Source organism: Bos taurus, chromosome 27 (assembly GCF_002263795.3).
Source record: "Bos taurus isolate L1 Dominette 01449 registration number 42190680 breed Hereford chromosome 27, ARS-UCD2.0, whole genome shotgun sequence".
In the NCBI taxonomy this organism is placed as follows: Eukaryota; Metazoa; Chordata; class Mammalia; order Artiodactyla; family Bovidae; genus Bos; species Bos taurus.
This window is the reverse complement of record NC_037354.1, coordinates 28,461,487-28,479,319: the sequence shown is the minus strand read 5'-3', so window position 1 is coordinate 28,479,319 and position 17,833 is coordinate 28,461,487. Positions and strand designations below refer to the sequence as shown.

Sequence of the window (17,833 nt, the reverse complement as noted above, 5' to 3'; positions counted from 1 at the left end):
CCTGTGATTGTCACTATCATCAAATTTAAAACTGAGAATTATAACTGCTTATATTTCCCTTCCCCACTTGAGACCAAGCCTCTGAGACAGCACACACTTCTTGTTCATCTCTCTGGACCCAGCTTCTAGCCCAGGGCCAACACAGAGCATCTTATCCAAGGCAAAATTTCCCATCCACTCTTTCACTGGCCCAACTTGATTGGCCTCTTTATTGTCCTATAAACAGAACCTGCTACTGCTCTACTCTATAACCCACCCTACCCATCCAGGGGGACTCTCTCTCTTTAGCAGAGTCAAATCCACCCTCTCACAGTGACTCCTGAAGCTCCTGGGATCTTCCCCACTTCCCAACTCCCACGGCACTTAGCATCAGTAACCTGTAATTCAGCACTTAGGTTTACTGTTTGATATTAGTGTTAGCTATTTTGTTCCCTAATTATTAATAAATTTTAACTTCCCACAAGGTAGAATTTACCTCAGCATAAATAATCAAGTTTTTAGACCACTATTTGTAAATAGATGGGCTGCTTAAAAATCCTGAAGCTCCCCCAGCCCTAACAGGGTTTCAGCACTTGATTGCTTCATATAAGGCTGTACTAGACAATCTCTCTACAATCTTTCGATGCTCTGAGTATAAAACGCCCTAGTATTCTTTCATTTCCCCATATTTCTAGCAATATAAGCTTTTCACGGGTTCTTAAATATTTTTTCTCTCAAATAATAGCCACATAGAAACAAATGAGACATCACTCCGCTTATGCAGATAACTGTTTCTTACTAACCTGGCTAATTGATGAAAAACAAAACAGACACCAAAACCTAGCTAAAAGTAATTTTTCTTTGTTGTTAAACTTCTCAAAAAGAATCATGCGTATTTTTTCAAGTTGCTCTCTCTCCTCCCTTCCCCACATGGACACATGTGATAAAATATGTCTGCTTTCCATTTTTAGAGAAGGAATGAGACATTAAGGAATCTAAGACATTGATTTGTGTTCCAGCTTATTCATATCTAGTTGGGTGACTCAAGGAAAGACAACAGTTTTTTGACCCTTCATTTCTTACCCTGCAAAATTAGAGTCACCACGTGCAGTAAATTGCCCTTACTACTAGGGGAAACTTGTTAAAAAACCAAACAAATAAGATTATATACAAAAGCACTCTGTCACTTCACAGAATTATTATTATTTTTTTTGTATATTTGAAGTACCACCTGCTATAGTGATATTCCTTCTGTATTATTCTTCCAAATCAAGACATTGTACTGACACAATCAATAACAAGGATAAGCAGAGTAGTTACTAAAACCATAGAAACAGGAAAACAGCCCTAATTATGGCTCTCACAGTCATTAAACACTTTGGTAAGATTAAATTCACTTCCCTTATATCGCTTTATTTTTTCTGGCTCATGTGTGTTTGATGTTTCTGGTATTTGCCCTATAAAATCAAAGTCTAGGAGGTGATTCTCATTGTTGCTTCATATATCATCTCTGGGATTTCACTGGAATCCTCTGAAGTGTAAGTAGAAGAAAAGGTCACCTTGGAGCTGTGAACCCCTATGATACATGTCACACTGATGAAAGGACTGTTCACAAGCAAAAACCTGAGGCATTTAGCTCTTCTGTAATTTCAAAATGTAGTTTGAGATTAGAAGTAAACGTTCTTAAATAAGGAGGGAAAAAATGAAGAAAAAATAAATAAAAGAGCATCATTTTAGAGTAGGTATAGAATATACAGACGTTATAAGGGGTCACATGAAGCCTTCCCAAATAGGGATCTCCTCAAGGAGGGCATTCTTGCTACTTAGGATTACTAGATATTTTAATCTGCTCTCACGGTGATGGAGCTTAATAGAATTGTCAGTTACACATTACTTTTACATATTAAATTTACTGGAGAATAGTTCAGATTCAACTGATCACATTCTAACTCCTCACATGATGATATATGTTTAGTCGCTAAGTTGTGTCCGACTCTCACAAACCCACAGACTGTAGCCCGCCAGACTCCTCTGTCCATGAGATTCTCTAGGCAAGAATACTGAAGTGGGTTGCCATTTCCTTCTCCAGGGGATCTTCCCTACCCAGGAATCGAACTCGGGTCTCCTACATTGCAGGCAGATTCTTTCCCAACTGAGCTTGATTGTGTAAGGCACAGGTATTCTATACATGATTTTAGGATCTCATGTATTACTTACTACTACAATAGCTCCTATTAATATTTTTTAGTTTTTGAAAAATTTTTGATTTGAATTCTTTTTTTGATTTATTTTTTAATTGGAGTGTAACTGCTTTACTACTTTGGTTAGTTTTTCTGCTGCACAATGAAATGAATCTGATATATATATATATATATATATATATATATATATATGTATATGTATATCCCTTCCGCTAGGCCCTCCCTCGCTCCCACCCTTCAGGTCATCACAGAGCATTGAGCTGAGCTGCCTGTGCTATACAGCAGCTTGCTATTAATATTATCTTCTCTCACCTCTTCTATTTTAGCCACATGTTACAGTTCTTTCCATATCCATCCTTCCTTTGTCCAGAAGTTTTAAGATGACATACTTTGAAATTCTTTCCTATATAATGACCCAATTTCTAGCCCCCGTATAACGAAAAATCTTTTCCCTTATCATGTATCAGGTTTGTTGATGGTATATTTATTTACTAAGCTGTTAGTAATTTTTATATTTTATACCATTGTATTGCTAGGCATGGCCCCTGCTGTGACATGCAGGATACTCACCCCGGCCTTTTCTGTATCTTGATGTTTTGTGGTTTGTTCTTTCGGCTTAATTCACTCCCATTCTTGAACCACTTGAACTTGAGAGAGGAGTATTCAGAACTGGTCTCGCACCGAAGCACTAGTTTGGAACCTGCCACAGACTCCTGACTCTTCATCTCTTTCAAGCGGGGAGGCAAGGCTAAAAAAGAAAAGAGAAGGAAGAAAGTTCTGATCACATGGTAACCTTTCCAAGAGAAACATGTTCATTTTGGTGAGCCCGATCAAGAGACCATTCACAGAGGTTTTACTAACTGAGAGACAAAAGAAAAAGGGGAGGGGGGTGTCCGTCAAAATGTATCTCTGCTTAGAGAATAATAAAAATGCTCAGATAAAATATATTCGGGGGAAAAAGAGAACTCAGGTTACAAAATTATTCTTTGAAACAGACACACAGATATAAAGAAGAAACCAGTGGTCACCAGTGGGGAAAGGGAAGAGGAGAGGGGCAATATATGTGTAGATGATTAAGAGGTACAAACTATTAGGCATAACATAAGCTACAAGGACATACTGTACAGCACAGGGGGCACAGACATTACTTTATAACAAGTATAGAATATAGTGAAAGTCGTAGCCGCTCAGTCGTGTCCAACTCTTGGTGACCCCATGGACTATAGTCCACCAAGCTCCCCTGTCCATTGGATTCTCCAAATAAGAATACTGGAGTGGGTTGCCATTTCCTTCTCCAGGGGATCTTCCCCACCCAGGGATCAAATCCTGCTCTCCTGCATTGCAGACAGCTTCTTTACTGTCTGAGCCACCAGGAAAGCATAAAGCATAAAATAGAGTACACCATTTAAAAATTGTGAATCACTATATTGTACATCAAGTCTACTTCAATAAAAATCTATTCTTTAAAAATATTCTAAAAAATACATATATATATATATATACACACATATATACATATATATATTTAAGATAGCAATTCTTCCATCTTTACATCCTCTGGTACTATTAAAAATCCTGAAGACTGGTCATTTCAAAGAATCAAAATCTTACGCTAAAGAAGAACAGGCAACTGGGCCATTATTTCTACAGCACAGTCACATCCCAGATCACAATTAATCTGCATGACTGTTCTGTGAATAGGTACAACAGGTATCACACACGTTTTTTCAAATAGGAAGCTTATTTTCAGAGACAGGTAAGTGTCTCTTGTCCACAGTTACAACACTCTGGAGAGTCAGAGTTAGACTATGCTATCAACAGTAGTAATCCAGAGAACAAAGAGCACTCATAAATCTTAACAACACTCATTTCTTCAAGACAGGGATTCTTTGGTGACATCACTCTTCTTTGGTGACAACACTTTTATTGGGTCTACAAATACTCTCCCACAAACAACAAATGACCTTTCCAGAAGACCACCGCACTCCCATCAGATTATCAGTTCGACTGGATTTCACCCTTCTAAATCTTCTCAACAGAGACAGGAGAGCGCTTATACTGTGCATTAATTTATAGGACATTTTATGTGGCTCAGCTGGTAAAGAATCCGCCTGCAATGTGGGAGACCTGGGTTCGATCCCTGGGTTGGGAAGATCCCCTGGAGAAGGAAAAGGCAATCCACTCCAGTATTCTGGCCTGGAGAATACGGTCACAAAGAGTCGGACACGACTGAGTGACTTTCAGTCATTTATTCACTTATATTAAATGCTTACATACCATTACTATTTTAAGCAAGACTGCTTCAAAGAGTACCTATTCTCTATGGAAATCTTTACAGATATCTGAGATTTAATTCAATATGGAATGGTAGTGGGGAATGTGCTAAGTTGCTCTTTGTGACCCTATGGACTGTAGCCCACCAGGCTCCTCTGTTAATGGAATTCTCCAGGTAAGAATACTGGAGTGTGTTACCATGCCCTCCTCTAGGGAGTCTTCCCAACCCAGGGATGGAACCTGTATCTCTGTATCACTGGCAGGCCGGTCGTTTACCACCAGTGCCCCCTGGGAAGCCAGTGGGGAAAGGTTAGGCATAAAAATGAAATAAATTCCCCAAGAAGTTGACTGTGGTAAGTCAGTCAATATATAGAAGCAGGGATTTAGTATAAGATTCTTTTTTAAGATTTTTTTTAAACATAGGCCATTTTTAAAGTCTTTATTGACTTTGTTACAATATTGCTGTTGTATGTTTTGTCTTTTTGACCGAAAGGAATATGGGATCTTAACTGCCCAGCCAGGGATTGAACCTTCACCCCAGCACTGGAAGGCAAAGTCTTAGCCACTGGACTCAGGGAAATCCCTACAATACTATATAGAATGTCTGGTGTGTTTTTTTTCCCATAATAAAACAGTTTAAAAAATAAAAGCATATTGAATGGATTTTCCTCTGCACGCCTAATTTCACTTAATCAACACCGCAGAAGGTGATGTCTCAACATCTCTGTTTCAATAGAGTCTTAGAAAAGCCAAGTACAAAGTCTATTTCTGCTCCACTTCAGGACTTAACGAGAAGTTAATTCTTCAAATCCACCAAAGGAGACTGCACCTCTCAGATCCAGTGAGCAATTATTCACTATGTGTAGCATCAAGACTCCAAGGATGGCAATCAGAACCATGTTAGGCACGCACAGGAAATGGTGTACCTTTCCCACTCTGCATATATTTATTTTTCTACCACTCTGCCCTTACCAAGAAAATCCCTCCAAAAATGTCAGGAATGAGTATATAAATTTTCCATTAAATTACAGCAAAAACTATTTGAACACTGTGACTTCTTAACAGTGTTCCTACAATTACACATCCCCCTTTTTCTTATTTAGAGGCTGGGAGATGAGGTGGAGAAGCAGACACTGAATGTGAAGACACAGCAGCAAGCTAGAAAATTGAATCAATATTTCAGCTGTTCTTAGCCTCTGACACCTGATGATTTTCTCTGGTTATTTTTTTTGGACAGTTTGAAAATAAGATTTACTTCCTGAAGAGCTTTCCTAGGAGACTTCCCTTTAAGATGTGGTCCACGAATTTCTGTTCTGGAGGTTTTAAAAACAGACTAAATTCTCATCTATCTGGTATAGTATTTGTATACTGACTATATGGACCTGAGTCTGGGTGAACTCCAGGAGTTAGTGATGGACAGGAAGGCCTGGTGTGCTGCAATTCATGGGGTCGCAAAGAGTCGGACACGACTGAGCAACTGAACGGAACTGATTTAACTCCTTAAGATCATTTTCAATTTTGTAAACCTAGTAAAGGGTTTTAAATGATACCCCAAAACTAGTTTATATCTATTAAGAAAAATAAACCACCTCATTCTTTTATGTACAGATTAAAAGAACTAGTTTGAATTTTTGTTGTTGTTTTCACTTAATTTTGTGTTTAGCTTGGCATACAGCCCAGATTTTCAAGGTTCATTCCCTTATCTCTATCCAAAATGTTCTAAACACAATATCTGAGATGTCCTTAACTCTCAATAAGTACCATGTTCCCTCACCCGCCTCTCCATTCGTTTGCTGACCAATACAGCCCGAATACAAATCTACTAGATCTTGGCATCTTGTTTGAAATCTTCATGAAGTCCATTTGCATCTCTTTTTATTTTCTTTTCTCTTATTCTACTCCACTGTCTCTTTCTGTCACCTCTCCTTCCCCATTACCCTCCTATCTTCATTTCTTTACTTATTATGACTTTAGTAAAGAGTCTTGATTTCAAATGCAAGGAAACAATTGGACAAATTCAAATTGAGGGATATTTGACAAAACAGCTGGCCTAGGCTTCAGGAATATCAATGTCACGAAAGATAAAAGACTGTGAAACTGATGTAGATTAAACAAAACTGACAATTGCCATAGACTTTGACTAGTGATTGGATCTTGCTTCAGGGGAAAAATAGTTATAAGGAACATTATTAGGACTACTGGGGAAATCTGAATAAAGGTCCTGTATCAAAATTAAGTTTCTCAAGTGTGATAACTGCATTGTGGTCATGCAGAAGATGCCCTTGTTCTTAGGCAGTATTTGCTGAAATGTCATGATATCTACAACTAAATTTCACATGATTCTGCAAATAAGGATATACATACATACACGCATGTGCACGTGCATGCACACACACACACACAGAAAGGGAGGAAAAGGAATATTGGTTTCTCTTAGTTTTCATGCCTTTTTAATCTGATCTTTCTGCCATTAAAAAAGTTTCAAGCTTTCAGTAAATACTTTTGAAGTCTTGGCTAAATTTGTAGTCATTGAGATCCTTGGGAATATCTGTGCTGTAACTTACAAATGTAGCTCTTAAGATTATATTCTCCATTAAAATTCTGTGAGTGGTATGGCACTGAAATCCTCCTACATTCAACCTGGTAACCATGACTTTGGGGCTTCAATCCCACTAACCCTTTGATGGAAGGAAAACAGTCTCTTATTTGGCAGGCCAACACATCTGCCCTTTCCTTTGGGGGTTCACATGCAAGACTGGTACATCTTTGTCCTTAAGAGATGATCTATGACATAATGAGGCACAGACCTTGAGAGACAAGGCCTTTCATAACTAGAATATCCACTCCTTAAGCTGACCCCAACGTATAAACATTTCTTGGTGTTTGGGATTTGGATATACCTCTATTGATTAGCCTAAGCTTCTCTCTTGCATGTAGCTTCAAGACTGTCACAAGCACAGAAGCTTCCAACATCCCTGGAAGTCCACTTGTCATAATGTTTCTGCTGTGTCTTCAGGAGAAACCAGCTATGACGTGAGGATACACAGCTTTTCAGGGAACAGCTGTTTTGAGGCGTTAAAATTCTCCGTAAATGGAAAAACAAATCTGTGACCCACTAACCCAGCCACACGACTGCACTGCTGGCCCCTGGGTATTCTGCGGTCGGTGATACCTTCTAGCAAAGTACACATGAAGTTCCTCGCTCACTCCAGGTGGAGCCCAAAGGGAGGCATCCTGCTGCACTGGGCAACAACATACATTTTTCTTTATTTCTTCTCACATAACCACCCGAATGGAATACCCCTGGATATTTCACAGACTCTTGATAAGTGTGCAAACTAATGTTGACGCCATGGTCTGTGTGCTTTTTCTCCTCTCTTCATAATGAGACAACTTTCAATAGAATCAATTTCCTTCCATTAGATTATAAAATAATACGTATATGTTACTAGAATACATTTTAAAACTATCTGTGTTTCTCACACAGTTTACTCATATAAAATAATCTCATTTATTTCACTGAGAAAGCACTCCACTAAGCACTTTCTAAAATTCAGATATAACTTTATAAGACCAAGGGTAGCTTCTAAATCATGGGCAACATTTTAAAGCGAGTACTTGGATTTTAAAACTGTAAAAAAAAATTTACATGGCCTTCGATTCTTGTTTAAGAGTAAACAGTTTGTTAATTAACCACTGCTGTGCGTGCTAAGTCACTTCAGCTGCGTCCAACTCTGTGCCACTCTGCACTGCAGCCTTCCAGGCTCCTCTGTCCATGGGATTCTCCAGGCAAGAACACTGGAGTGGGTTGCCATTTCCTCCTCCAGGGGATCTTCCCGACCCAGGGATCGAACTTGTGTCTCTTACGTCCATCTGCACTGGCAGACAGGTTCTTTACCACTAGCGCCACCTGGGAAGCCCTAATTAAAAATTGATTGACGGTAAACACAATGCTAAGTTACTGCTGCCAGTGTAGTAAATGATCTGAACATCTTTGGAATGATTTAATTGCATTTGGTCTACCACAGTTCATAATTCTGCTTTCACTGTGATTCTGGGAGGCAGCATTTCCACACCCTGAAACAATTTAATGACAGAGCAAGTTTTAAACAGTCATTGCTTATATCTACTTCAAACTTGCTTGACATTAATATGAACCTATCCACACCCTTAGAAATGTATCAACAGAGACAGACAGTAAAGTGCAAAAAGGAGCAGCCTACAAAAATAGAAACCCCCAAACCCTCAGAGCGATGCCACGCGTTTTACAGGCACTTGTTTTTACAGGCTTTAAGGTTTTACAGGGCTTTCAAAGATCACAAACATGCTCTTCCGACTCTAAGTCAACGCAAGCAGGTATGACTGTATACTTAAAAAGGCTATTTTTGCATGTCTACATTTTTTATTTGATACGTTGTACAATGGAGAAGAAAAAAACCATGGCAGTAATTCAAAAACAATTATTTTACATGCTGACCACACAAAAATTGAAGGCATGATGCTTGTTTATTCCAATTCTTTAATGTGCGAATGAGTATTTGTGATAAAGGTGAAGAAGAACTATCCATCTAAGCAATCCTCTCATCTTACTTGTCTACTGGGTACTTATTTTTTTTAATATGTTCAATACTGCTATTATCAAATGTTGTACTGTATTGTTAAGAACAAGGAATGCATTTTAGCGTGTGTGTGCTGAGGAGATATGCAGATAGCATGGGACACTAGATGAATTGTTTCTTTCTTTGGATGTCCTGATGGTGCAAAACTAGCTCATAACTCTCCACATTTGACGGTACAGTGAAACTGAAGAGCCTTGACACTGAACAAATTAAACAGGAAACCTGCAAAATATTATCAAATCACTGTGAGCTTTTAGCTACGACCCCCAGTGAAGTCTTCCTTGCACAAAACCATTTAAAAGCCTGATACCACACAGGTGCAGATCTCACGGTGAAAACTGGTGACTTATCATGTTAGTTATCATGTTAGTTAAGGAAAGCCACACGAATATCATGAACGAGTCTTCTACACAGAAGGATGCCCTACCACACAGGTGCAGATCTCATGGTGAAAACTGGTGACTTATCATGTTAGTTATCATGTAACTTATCATGTTAGTTAAGGAAAGCCACATGAATATCATGAATGAGTCTTCTACACAGAAGGATGCCCTGTTTTTATAGTCATGTTAAAGGTAAATAAGAGAGAAAAATCTCTGTAAGTCCTTTATCGAGAAAATTATGGTCACAATGTACAGAATGGATAAAGTTTATTATACTTAGTCATCTGGTCTTCTCTTCTGAATTGTACTCACAAATTTGACTATAAAAGGGAAAAGTTATCAGGTTTATGTTTTGTAAATATAACTGTGTATAAGGCAGCAAGGTCTAGCAGCAATGGTGTTTCACAATACACCTAGGATTAAAACCACTGCTACTGAGGCAGTGTGTGGGCTTAAGTTATGTTAGGGACCATCTCACAGGTCACTATTTGCTGCCACATGTGGTGACTTAAGGCTCACGCTGCCTCAAGTCCAGCCGAATCATCCTCCAGATAGACTGTCCCTAACTGCAGTTAACTAGAGTTCCCTGTGAGCCTAAATGGAAACCTGCTACGCGTCCCTGTGTGTTCAGCAAGGATCTTTGGAGGATGAGATAAAGCATATGGGTACCTGCACTCGTGAGAAAGTCACTATATACCGTTCAGGGGTTTATTACAAGATATTCTCAAGCTTACTCCATACCACTGGCAATAAACTAAACCAGTCAACACACGAAGACTAGGCTTCAAAGTATAGTTAACATAGTTAGATCCAGAAATACCATTTTAGCAGTTCTATGCCCAACTCCTTATACAAGGATGAATGTGTATCATCAAATAATATCTTTACAAGCGTTTGGAACAATCCTCATAACATATGCACAGAACATGTCACTATACAACATATTATAATACAATAAATTCAGGAGCAAAATTTCAGCATTTTACTTCTCTTACTCACAGCGTAGGACCACTAAGGCAGCGCTGGCTTCTTACTAGTGCTAACCTTCATCTCTCAAGCATTTCAGTCTTCAGCGGGGCTTTTCACATAGAGACCTGCATGAAGTTCCACATCCCCCAGTTCACTGCTACAAGCTGACTGAAACAGCAGGATTCTTCTAAATGTTCCTTTCGAAGATAGGAGCCACAACCAGCTCAGTCAAAAACTATGTTTACTCTTTTTTTTTTTTTTTTTTGTCGCTCAGGCATGTTCGACTCTTTGTGACCCATTGGATTGTGGCCTACCAGGCTCCTCCATCCATGGGATTTTCCAGGCAAGAATACCGGGGTGGGTTGCCATTTCCTTCTCTGGGGGATCTTCCTGGCCCAGGGATCGAACCTGCATCTCCTGTGTCTCCTGAATCGCAGGCAGATAGATTCTTTACCTACTGAGCCACTGGGGAAGCCCATGCTTACTCTAAGGCTACAGAAAATGACTGATCACATTCTACAGCTAAACATCATACCCACAGGCTGCGCTAAAGAGGCACATGTACAAAAAGAGGGCCATTTAAGGAATCTGTCGCTACCCAATCAAAAGAGGGGCAGGAGCAGTCTTGAGCAGGTGGTCACAGTCCCCACGTGGAGGCTCAGGCTTGTGGTGGTGGTGGTGGTGGTGGTGATGGGTCTATTTTGACTGGCACAATATGTGAACCGTGAACTTCCTGATGTTCAAGCTGGTTTTAGAAAAAGCAGAGGAACCAGAGATTAAATTGCCAACATCCACTGGATCATGGAAAAAGCAAGAGAGTTCCAGAAAAATATCTATTTCTGCTTTATTGACTATGCCAAAGCCTTTGACTGTGTGGATCACAATAAGCTGTGGAAAATTCTTCAAGAGATGGGAATACCAGACCACCTGATCTGCCTCTTGAGAAATTTGTATGCAGGTCAGGAAGCAACAGTTAGAACTGGACATGGAACAACAGACTGGTTCCAAATAGGAAAAGGAGTTCGTCAAGGCTGTATATTGTCACCCTGTTTATTTAACTTATATGCAGAGTACATCATGAGAAATGCTGGACTAGGAGAAACACAAGCTGGAATCAGGATTGCCGGGAGAAATATCAATAACCTCAGATATGCAGATGACACCACCCTTCTGGCAGAAAGTGAAGAGGAACTCAAAAGCCTCTTGATGAAAGTGAAAGTGGAGAGTGAAAAAGTTGGCTTAAAGCTCAACATTCAGAAAACGAAGATCATGGTATCCAGTCCCATCACTTCCTGGGAAATAGATGGGGAAACAGTGGAAACAGTGTCAGACTTTATTTTTCTGGGCTCCAAAATCACTGCAGATGGTGACTGCAGCCATGATTTTAAAAGACACTTACTCCTTGGAAGGAAGTTATGACCAACCTAGATAGCATATTCAAAAGCGGAGACATTACTTTGCCAACAAAGGTTCGTCTAGTCAAGACTATGGTTTTTCCTGTGGTCATGTATGGATGTGAGAGTTGGACTGTGAAGAAGGCTGAGCACCGAAGAATTGATACTTTTGAACTGTGGTGTTGGAGAAGACTCTTGAGAGTCCCTTGGACTGCAAGGAGATCCAACCAGTCCATTCTGAAGGAGATCAGCCCTGGGATTTCTTTGGAAGGAATGATGCTAAAGCTGAAACTCCAGTACTTTGGCCACCTCATGCAAAGAGTTGACTCATTGGAAAAGACTCTGATGCTGGGAGGGACTGGGGGCAAGAGGAGAAGGGGACGACAGAGGATGAGATGGCTGGATGGCATCACTGAGTTGATGGACATGAGTCTCAGTGAACTCCGGGAGTTGGTGATGGACAGGGAGGCCTGGCGTGCTGCGATTCATGGGGTCGCAAAGAGTCGGACACGACTGAGTGACTGATATGATCTGATATTCCAAACATCCAAATGTCCAGCGTAGTGTTAGTCTCTCAGTCATGTCCAACTCTTTGTGACCCCAGGGACTGTATAGCCCGCCAGGCTCCACTTCCCAGGCAAGAGTACTGGAGTGGGTTACTATGTCCTTCTCCAGGGGATCTTTCTGACTCAGGGATTGAACCCACAACTCTTGCGTCTTCTGAACTGCAGGCAGATTCTTTACCCGCTGAGCCAATGGAGAAGCCAATAAACATCCAGATGTCTAAGTGTATTAGATACATGGGATCTCAAGGACTTAGCACAAAATTTCCTTGCTGAAAAAACTAAGTAGAAGGAAGGATCTAGAAGATACTGATAAAGAAGAGATCCAGGTCCAAATATTACTTCAAAACCCACACCCACTTTCTCAAAAAGGCTTTTTTAAAATTTGAGATCAAAGGGCCCCACTGACATTATTTTCATTTTTATGCATTCCACTGGATCAGGACTCCTATGCTCTTCTGCCATATGACGCTAATAAAAAGGAAATGTAAATCTAAGTGGAAAACGGTCAAAAAGGCATTCCTGCCTTGACTTTGCCATTTTTACATCCTCCTGGATTTTTCTCATCTGGTCATCGTCGTTAAAATGTCCTCTACTGGAGGCAGCGACGGGGACACAGACATAGAAAACAGACTTATGGCCACAGGGGGTGAGGTGGGAAGGAGAGGGTGGGGCAAATGCAGAGTCGCCTGGAAACACACACATTACCATACGGAAAGCGGATAGTCAGTGGAGATTTGCTATACGACTCAGGGAACTCAAGCCAGGACTCTGTGACAACCCAGAGGGGTAGGATGGGAGGTTCCAGAGGGAGGGGACACAGGTATACCTACGGCTAATTTATGTTGAGGTATGGCAGAACCCAATACTGTAAACCAATTATCCTCCAATTAAAAACAAATTAAAAAAATGTTTTCTACTTGATTTCTGCAGCAGCTAAGACCCCAGTCACCACAACCACATTCCTTCCCATCTCCTTTTTTTTAAATTATTTTAAATTTTACTTTATTTTTAAACTTTCCCATCTCCTTTAATGCACTTTATCTCAGAGGCTCCTGCAGAGGCCAGGCTGTTATTCCATTTTAAGAAGAGCAAACATTTTAATATGATCTCCTCTGCTTTCAAATCAAAGTTGATCAACTATCTTCATCGATTGACCCCAGTCTACAAGGTCTAAATTTGCTCCTTAACTAGTCAGAAACTATTATGATCAATGCACATCCCCAAACTTACCATTTGGGTCAATTTCCCTCTTTCTTATTCCTTGTATGTATTTCATATAAAGTGGATAACCATTCTTTCCATTTTATAGGTGAGGATACGGGGGGTTTTGCCAACATTTGTATAAGGTCACAAGGCTGTCAAGCTGCAGACAAGGATTTAAAGCCAGGACAGCTGACCAAAATGTAGGGACTATTATTTCATTTCATAGCCTCCACAGTAATTTTATGTTTCTTACAGTCAGATCACCTCTCCATAAACGTCTGTGAGAGATTTACAACACTGTACAATTCTACAAGGGCAATAAGCACAGATTTACTAGGTAAGAGAATTTTTCAACCCGAAAAATTAATATTATGTTTGTTGAAATTAGCAATCTTCATCTTCTATACAGCTCTGTAGGGCTGTGCCCAGTATTTCATAGTAAAGGTCAAAGACAAAACTATAAAACTACTATAATAGTGGTCTTAAGACTTACAAGGTGAAGTTACAATAGTACTTTCAACAATAAACTCCCTTAGAATAATAATAGCTAACACTGGTTGAGTAACCTAGTATGTATTAAATATTAAGCACTGTCTGTCCTAAGAACATCATGTTTATTAAGTCTTTTAAGTTTTGTGACAATTCCAGAAGATATGTGCATTGTTCCAGTTTACAGACAACCAAACAGAAACAGAGAGGTAAAGCAACCTCCCACAGTCACGGAGCTGGCATACTGGGGCGCCAGTATCTGGACCCCAGAAGTCTGATCCAGAGCTCCTGCTCCTTTTTTTTAATCGATGTGGACCATTTTTAAAGTTTTTATTAATTTGTTACAATATTGTTTCTTTTTTTTTTTTTTTTTGCCAAGAGACCTTTGCTCCCAGACCAGGGATGGAACCCACATCCCCTGTACTGGAAGGTGAAATCTTAACCACGGCATTGCCAAGGAAGTCCCAGCTCCTGCTCTTAACTCCCAGGCAACCAACTGAACAGTTTGCTCTGTCCAACAGGTTTATAAGTCAAATGTAAGATTTATCTTATTGATGTATTAAGAGTGCCCTGATAAATCCTGGCATACGCCCCATGATAGATCATTTCTGCATATTCCAAGTGCAAAACATATAGTCTGGGGGAGAAAGTGGAGATAAGCGGATATGAAAATGGCTGTCTCTTTTAAGCTACCTTGATGATTTATGGGGAAATAAGACAGAATTCTTAAAAATGGTATAATACAAAAATATATATATTTTTAAACTGTGCAATTGCCTATCGTCCCCCAAATGCCACAAGGGTGGAGCACACTGCGTCTCACCCCAGTGTTGTCTCACTCTAGCGTTCACTGGAACGAGACAGCTCCCATGTGGGAACCCAGCACCGAGTGGGTCTGAAGAGATTACTGATGCTCCGTCAAGGTGTAAAGGCAAATGGCCGTGACCATGAATCTGGAGTCAATCGCAGCAGCCGCACCGTTATTGGCAGCTTTAAGGTAAGTGTTCAACAGGCCTGCCTGATTAGTCCTGTCGCCACAGCTGCCCCCAATTACGAGAACATCTCACCCAGGAACACAGAGAGGCTAACCTGCAAGCCTCATTTAAGGCCATCAATACACAGGGTTAAAACGGATCCATTATAGTTTGACCTAACTGACATACAGCAAATTCCATTTGACATATGTTTATAAATTTGATCTTTTCTGTTGTCAAAAGCTATTTTTTTTCTTTTTCATTTGCTGTCCATACCTGCCATATTTATCCCCACAAGCCACTTAAACAGAGACTTTGAGAAATATCCGGTTACTGAGAATTTGATATTATATTGATTTCTTATGGTAATGGAAAATGTGCTTTCTGATGTGCTTAAGTAAATTTTGGACAGGAACATGACCTTGAAGTGTCCATATTAATATTAATTAATATTTAGAATAATAATCATTTAATTAACGGATGTCACTAAAATTCTTTTTTTCTTTTGAGAGAACCTCATTCAGATGTTCTAAACTGGATAAAATTCCCAGGTAAGATGAATAGGTGCATACATGATTAGAAGTAGTTTTAAACAATAACAGCTATGGGAAAACTTTGACGCACTGCATCAAACATAAAACTCTGCTTTTGAACAAAGCCCTAATTTATACCAATAATAGCACCCTATCGTCTACTTTTCACATAGCCCCTTAAAACCTGCAATGAAGAAGAAAACACTTTAGCAGAGCTAATCACAAAATCAGTGCGTCCTTTCAGGACCTTGAAAATGTCTTCCTTTGTTATTTAGGCAGGTCAGCTTTTCTGGTAACCATGTTTCTAATTTTTTTTTTTAATTCACGGATAACTTATTAAACTGAATGACACTAAAAAGTGAATGCCAGGATCGAAGGGAAGCTTCCTGATGCACTGAAGCCAATCCGATCAAAGTTAAATTTCTCTATGCTCTGCTCACTACAGTTAAATAACCAGCTTTGCATCCTTCCTTAAGTAGGGCCCATGTTTGACTTTGGAGTATCTTCAAAGCTTGTGTAGCTTTAAAGACTTTTTTTCGCAATTTTGAGCTGGTCCACAAACAACCTAACAGCTGAATCCTTATCATTTTACTGCTCTCCCACAGGAAAGGTTAAGAAAGGCGAGTTTCTTATCTTAGGGTTCCCAGTGTCATGAATTTGTTGAAGAGACAGAAAATGACCAGAGTCAAAGAAACGTTACAGTGAGAAAATCTGTGGCACATCATTGATCATCAAAAGCAGTCTAATTCTGTGACCCACCTAACAGAGCTACAAGGCTGTGATACCCTCCTGTACAGTCCTTGGAAGTCAAAGGATCAGATCAGAGTGAAAGGAGTCCGGTTTTAGACAACACACACAATCACAATAAGGAAGGTTAGAATTCACAGTTTCCCTTATTTGGCATAAAAAATTAGCTCACTAAAGCATCTCTTGAGAGTACAAGTGAGCTGCTTTCTGTACCTTCTGAGAGAATCCACTGGTTCCTAAATTGCAATCGCATCTTCTCAGCACAAAGATTCACACACATTGCATAAAATGAAGCTTACTTAGCATGACAACATGTGACTTTCACTTCCTCCATAGGGACAAGCACGCCACTAGAAAGGCTCTTGTTTTGGTTGTTTTTATTTAGGAAGAAGTTTAATTGGCTTCTTTGCTAATAGTTTCTAGCTCATGAATTTAAATGACTAAACTCCACATGTAACATCCTGTGCTACTGCTCATAGATTTTTATAGTCTCCTTGAATAGCAAGAATCAGGAGTTTGCAAATTCAGAGTCTAAGGCTTGTTTGGTCTGTGGGACTAGAGAGGCACTCTGAAACTCAATCATCTTATCCTTAAAAGAAGTAAGAGGGGTCTTCCCTGGTGGTCCAGTGGTTAAGACTCTGCTTCAACGCCAGAGCTCAAGGGTTCAATCCCTGGTCTGGGAATAAGATCCCACATGATGTGCAGTGTGGTCAAAAAGGGGGGGGGGCAATTATACTCCAATAAAAAAATTAATAAAAAGAAGGTGGCTATGGGTACTAGATCTGCCATATCTATTTCACACAGCTGTAAAAATCTAATGAAAGATGGTGGTGAAAATATTTTGCATCTTTAAAATAATTACTTTTCATTCTTAGTGCTGATTTGACTGCCAGCATCCATAAATCATCTGAAAAGTAAAAAAATACTAGCTCATATGAATCCAAATGGCACCTAATCATATAATTAACAGCTGAAAAACTGCATGTGGCTATGGTCATTCCTCAAGACAAAAAAAAAAAGCACCTGGAAACTATCAAGAAGGGTCACTAAAATGTTCAAAGGGAAGGGCTGCCAATGTAAAGGAATAGACTAAACATTCTAGGAACCTAAAGATTGATACAAGGAAGGCCAGGAAAGGAAAACAATGGGCCTTTAAAGTCATAAAAATTTTAGATTCATAGAATACTACAATGAGTGGAAAACCCTCCAAGCATAAAGCAAGAAGATTTAGAATAAAAAAGGAAATGAAGCACTTAGATGCATGACTTCATTTTAGCAAGAAAGGTTATAGTCATGATGGCAAAATCAGAATAAGGCCTAAAGTTTAGCTAATGGCATTGTACCAATGTTAATTTTCAGTATTGATCAATACACCAAGGGAATAAGGAGCTGGATGAAGAGTATATAAGAATTGTGTCCTATCTTTGCAAATCTCCAATAAATCTAAATTACACCTTTCCCAAAATATATTCAAGATGACCAGCCCAATTGAAGTATTTTTT

The 17,833-nt window shown here is 39.6% G+C and overlaps 1 protein-coding gene across 10 annotated transcripts in view; it reads right to left on the bottom strand.

The window, feature by feature from the left end:
- NRG1 (neuregulin 1) overlaps positions 1–17,833 on the bottom strand; it is a 233,943-nt gene that overhangs the window by 175,776 nt on the left and 40,334 nt on the right. For all 10 annotated transcript variants that reach the window (XM_005226079.5, NM_174128.3, XM_005226080.5 and 7 more), the window contains exon 2: positions 2,751–2,928. In XM_005226079.5, the coding sequence (XP_005226136.1) occupies positions 2,751–2,928 (178 nt within the window). The remainder of the gene's footprint in view (positions 1–2,750; positions 2,929–17,833) is intronic.